Source organism: Pempheris klunzingeri, chromosome 10 (assembly GCF_042242105.1).
Source record: "Pempheris klunzingeri isolate RE-2024b chromosome 10, fPemKlu1.hap1, whole genome shotgun sequence".
NCBI classification, from domain to species: domain Eukaryota; kingdom Metazoa; phylum Chordata; class Actinopteri; order Acropomatiformes; family Pempheridae; genus Pempheris; species Pempheris klunzingeri.
In genome coordinates, this window is record NC_092021.1 from 1,337,501 (window position 1) to 1,342,726 (window position 5,226).

Sequence of the window (5,226 nt, forward strand, 5' to 3'; positions counted from 1 at the left end):
AGTCCTGACCTCTGACCCCCAGGTCAATGCCTTCGCCATCTTCATCGGATCCCTTGGTGATCAGGCTGAAAGGTGAGCAGGTGGAGACTGGGGTGGATGGGAAGGAAGAAAGAAGGGGGAGAAGAGAGCGTAAGTCAAATAAGGACAAGGGTGACAGGAAGTAAGTCACAAAAAGATACACGTAGGAGAAGTGTGCCTTCCTTCGTCCCTAGGCAAGTGTTGTTGCTCTTTATACGTCATCTGACATCCCATGTGCAAAACAAAATGAGGGAAAAGGGAAAGAAAAGATGCCAGAAGAGAGAAAATGTGGAGGGAATGGGAGGTAGTAATGAAAAGGGCTGGATAAAAGGACAAGGAGATGGGGTCCATGCAAATGACTGACTGCTGTTTGAACACCAACACCCCATGGAACAATAGTAGGCATCAAGTCAATTTTAGAGATCCTGCAAAAGATGCTCCGCTCAAAGTTCATCTGGACTGAAGGTGGTCATCCAAAGCCAATAAAGAACAGCCAGACTTCAAAGTTAGGAAGAACAATGACTATCCACTTCAGTCTAGCTGAGGGCTCCTCGAGGTCCTGCTTGCTGAAGGTCCCGCTGAACTATGTTGTCACATCCAGATTAAGTCCTGAGCTTTGCAGGCAAGACAAAAGAGGGATAAGTGCCGTCTTTAGTCTACTTTAAGGAGCCACTGGCTTCACGATTAGGATGCAGTCACGACAACCAAAAACCACCAGCGTGACAAAGACCTGTTGTTGTTCTCTTGTCAAACAGCACGAGAGTCAAGTGGAAATTACTGCAAAGACGATTTAAACTGTCTACAGACGTATCGACTGTCTTGTCTACAAGTAAGAATGTGGGAATAGAGGAATGAGAATAACGTATTCATGTCATGTCAGGAACATATCAATGGGGACACCTTGGGAAGACTGTTTAAATCCCTGCTCACCGAGTGTGTCCTGCAGAAGAGGAATGTGTAGTCACATGGGCGAATCACTGAACAGAGACAGAAGGAGTCCCACCAGAGGTAGTGGCTTTATACAAAGGATCTGAAATGTAGTGGAAGTGGCCGTGCTGTCTTGTTCCTAAGCTCCACCATGTGAATGACAGCCCTTTCATTCACATTCACTGTCGACTGGAATCGTCCAGCACCACTTCACAAAACAAACAAGTACTTGTGTGTCTTTTTATTTGGGGAAATGATGCAAAGTTCAGTCGCTCCACTTACCCTCAAACTTTTATCTTTGTTTTTCTCTGTTTCAGACTCCAAAAGACCCTTCCAGCTGGGAGATCCTTTGTTGCCATGGACACCAAGCAGATCCCCCAAATACTGCAGCAGATCTTCACATCTACAATGCTGTCCAGTGCCTAAGACTGCCACAAACACACACACACACACACACACACACACACACACACATGCATTCACAAGTTTGCCCTGCAAGCTCTGAAACTTGTCAGTCTCATCAGGCACAGTGAGATATCACGACCTGCCCTCAACCCCCTCTCTGTATCAGATCATAGAACATTATCTGAGCTGAACCAGGTCTGAAGAGTCGCCTTTGTACAGGCCTGAGGGGGAAAGACGGTTATGTGTTTTACTGAAGCCCTCAGGCTGTCAGCAAAGACAGACAGTGTTGTGTTAGCGTGACGGAGTTAATATTGCTCAGCTGCTTTGTTGAATCCCTCAGGGAATAGCTACTGTACAGTGTGGTCTGTAACAAGCTTGCGACCTTGTGCGGTATGACTGTTGTCTCCTGTGAAATGACACACACTGTGTTGGTAACCACAGGGCCGTTATGAATGCCTGGATTCTGTCTCAGACCCCACGTGGGGATCAAACACACAGCCTAACCTGTTGTTGTTTATGTGATTTTAGCCGCACTGACGCACGCACACAGTGCATCTATGTCCTGTTTTGGTTTGTGAGTGACTTCACTCAGAAGGGAGGGTCACGAACTTGAAGCAGCCTCATTTATTTGGACTTCCTCCTCGTTTAGAGAAAACCCTCAGACAGACACACACAAACACATACAGGAATGGCAACACTAATGTGCCACCTGACTGACACTTGGATGTGGCACCTCCTGTAAAACTTGGCTCCTTTGGAATGCTGGGACTGTGACTAGGGAGTTTCACCTGACTGCACATGCTCTTTAGAGGCCGCCACTGTTGCACAACCCCCTGCTGTGTGTGTGTGTGTGTGTGTGTGTGTGTTCCCCTACAGCATCCATGTCAACATGCACAAGCCCTTTCCTTCCTGGCTACTGGACCCTGTGACGCCCTATGCTGGTCTCAGTCCCGCAAGGAATCTGAGATCGTCTTTCATTGCCAGACCTCCCACTCCCCTTCCTCTTTCTCAAACACACTCTCAAACACCTTTGGCACTAAAAGGTACATTTGTAGAAAATTCTCCAACACAGACCTGCGTGTGCACAGTGAACTTTCTGCTCTGCGACATCATGCTGTGCAGTCAGACTAATTCTCTCTATCCGTGTCAACTCAGAGCCACGTGCGTCCAATACCACATCTGTTTCGCCGCTGGTTCTCATACTTAGTATTGACGGCTCACTGTGCTTGACTGATAGGATCAATAGAGCAGCTTGTCTAATTATCAGTCTCCATTGATCCCTCTCTGATGGAGGGATGTCCCTGTTTGTATTAACCTACTTCCATCTCTCTTTAACCCCCTCTCTTGCTCTGCTAGGATCAAAAGTGACTTTATAGTAAAAATTGAACTAGTTTATCTGTAGAGATTTTGCCTACATCATATGTTTGCTTGTTGAAACGTCATGTTTGTGTATGTAGGAATTAAAGGTGTGCATAGAACGAATCATATAAAATCATATATTCTAAACCCCTTTAGTCTTGTGTAATTGTTCATTATTATTACTGTATGTGGGAAAAAGAATTGTAAAAGTAATGTACAAAATTTTAATAAAATCTTATTACCAATTGTCTTCTTGTCTACTTACATATTACATTATTATTATTATTACATATTTTTACTGTCTCCTGATTACTACATGACTATTGATCCAACCTTTGCATTCATAACAATTGGCCCCTATCCTCGCCGTCCAAAGAAAACCATGTATCTCTTGATTTGGTCATTTTGAATTTTGAAAAAGTAGTACTCATTTTTAAGCAGTAGTAGAAATATTCAGTAGTATTCAAAATCAGAATGATTAAGTATACTATACTTAGGTGATAATGAGTGTGTGTTATTGTGTTGTATATTACTCTGCAGTGGAAACTGAGGGACTTCTTAGAATCACAGACCATCCAGCTTCTCTCTCGTCTCCTCCATGGTCTCCTTTTCCACGGGTTGCAATGATCCATTCACACAACCACAATCCTCCAGCACCACCCTCACTGTCGACTGGCCACAACAGCCTCAAAATATCAGCAATCTCATGACTAGATCACAGTTAAGTTGAAAGAAACAGCCGCGTTTATTAGAAATGTTTCAAATGATCGTATTTCATATTGTATGTGCGGGTTGTTGCATCGTTCACCCTTGAGTCTGTCCGGCCTGTGGAAAGAGTCTTGTGGTGGTAATTACATACTGCTCTCTGCTCTGCTTTCTTTCCCTCCTTTCTGTACTTTGCCGCTTTATTGACACAGTTTATCACCCTGGATTTGTAATGACAAACTGACTCTTAGTATGACTTTAAGCGCACACACACACACACACACACACCTGGTCTGCCTACTCTAAAAAGACCTGTTTGATTACAATAGAGAGATAAGCCGTCTAGACTAGCAGGGTATTACACACATTAGTCAGTGTTGTTTTGTTTCCCCCTCTTCTCAAACACTCAGACACTGTATGAGTCACATTCTGCCGTTGTGGAAAAATCAGCAGAAAATCTTACTGGTGATTCAGAATGTACGAAGTTTGAAGCTATGAAACTACTTTTGGCTGCTGTCATTTCTTTTTTGGTCTGGACTCTGTGTTTGTGAGTGTTGTCAGCTTTGTCAAACACACAAACATGCAGTACATAATTTGTGTGTTGACTGGGGGATAAACTGCAGTATGATTGATCCCTATACAGACCACAGAGGGACACCACAGAGAGAAATTGACTGGCCAGTGTGATTGATTGCTGATTCCCTGGCAACCCAGCAGGCCAAGTGATCGTCCCAGTGTTTGTCTAACCAGTGGAAGCAGTGTGAGTGTGTGCGCTCCTTTGGCTCTAGCTGGGTGATTGATGCCAGCTTGTCAACTACTTTATGTTAGAAGTGTGTTTACAGTGCAGCCATGTTATGTTGCAGCACAGTTCACATAACGATGTCAGTACACGTGATAATTTCTTGAAAACATGTACGTATGAGGAGTTACCCTTATGTGTACGAGCAGCTGTATGTACGTCAATTCTGGTAATGTGGAGGAGCACAAGTACCTGGGCGTCCACATTGACAACGGACTGAACTGGAGGACCGACACTGTGTACAAGAAGGGGATGAGCCGCCTCTACTTCCTGAGGAAGCTCAGATCCTTCAACGTGTGCAGCAGGATGTTGGAGATCTTCTAGCAGTCTGATGTAGCCAGCGCCCTGTACTGGGGGGCAGTGGTCTGTTGGGGGAGCAGCATCAGAGCCGGTGACACCAACACACTGAACAAACTGATCAAGAAGGCCGGCTCTGTGATTGGCTGCAAACCGGACACTTTTGAAGAGGTGGTGGAAAGGAGGACCACGAACAAACTGTTGTCCATCCTGGACAATCCTGACCACCCACTTCACCCACTACTGGACAGACAGCGGAGCAGCTTCTCAAACAGGCTGGTTCAGAAAATCTTTTCTGCCAACATCCATAACCCTGTTCAATAACTCAGCTCTGGCTGGCAGAGAGCTCTCAGCACCCTCTGCCTTTTAACATGAACATGGACTTTAAAACTTGTACTACAGTTTTTATTGAACTTGCACTTTGGTTTTACTCTGCACATTACATCTGGTACACTTGGTACTGTTTATAGAGTATATTACACTTTGTATTTATTTACCTGCAACATTTTGTACATTTTTATTTTGCTTATTTATTTGTTTGTATTCATGACGGCGGTCACTTTAACTCTATACTATTATAACACCAGAATTTCCCCCCAGGAACCAATAAAGTATTTCCATCTATCTAATGAGCAATCAGATACACAGGTATTTTAAGTAAAAGAACGTAATCCGCCCAGCACAGTTATGTCTGTGGAGGAGCATTTAGTAGTCAC

The 5,226-nt window shown here is 44.3% G+C and overlaps 1 protein-coding gene across 1 annotated transcript in view; it reads left to right on the forward strand.

Annotated features, from left to right (window-relative positions):
* vwa8 (von Willebrand factor A domain containing 8) overlaps positions 1-2,895 on the forward strand; it is a 65,774-nt gene extending 62,879 nt beyond the window's left edge. The window contains exons 44-45 of the mRNA XM_070838256.1: positions 1-72; positions 1,263-2,895. The exon at positions 1-72 is cut by the window's left edge and continues 167 nt beyond it. Of these exons, the coding sequence (XP_070694357.1) occupies positions 1-72; positions 1,263-1,371 (181 nt within the window). The 3' untranslated portion in view covers positions 1,372-2,895. The remainder of the gene's footprint in view (positions 73-1,262) is intronic.
* The last annotated feature ends 2,331 nt before the right edge of the window (positions 2,896-5,226 follow it).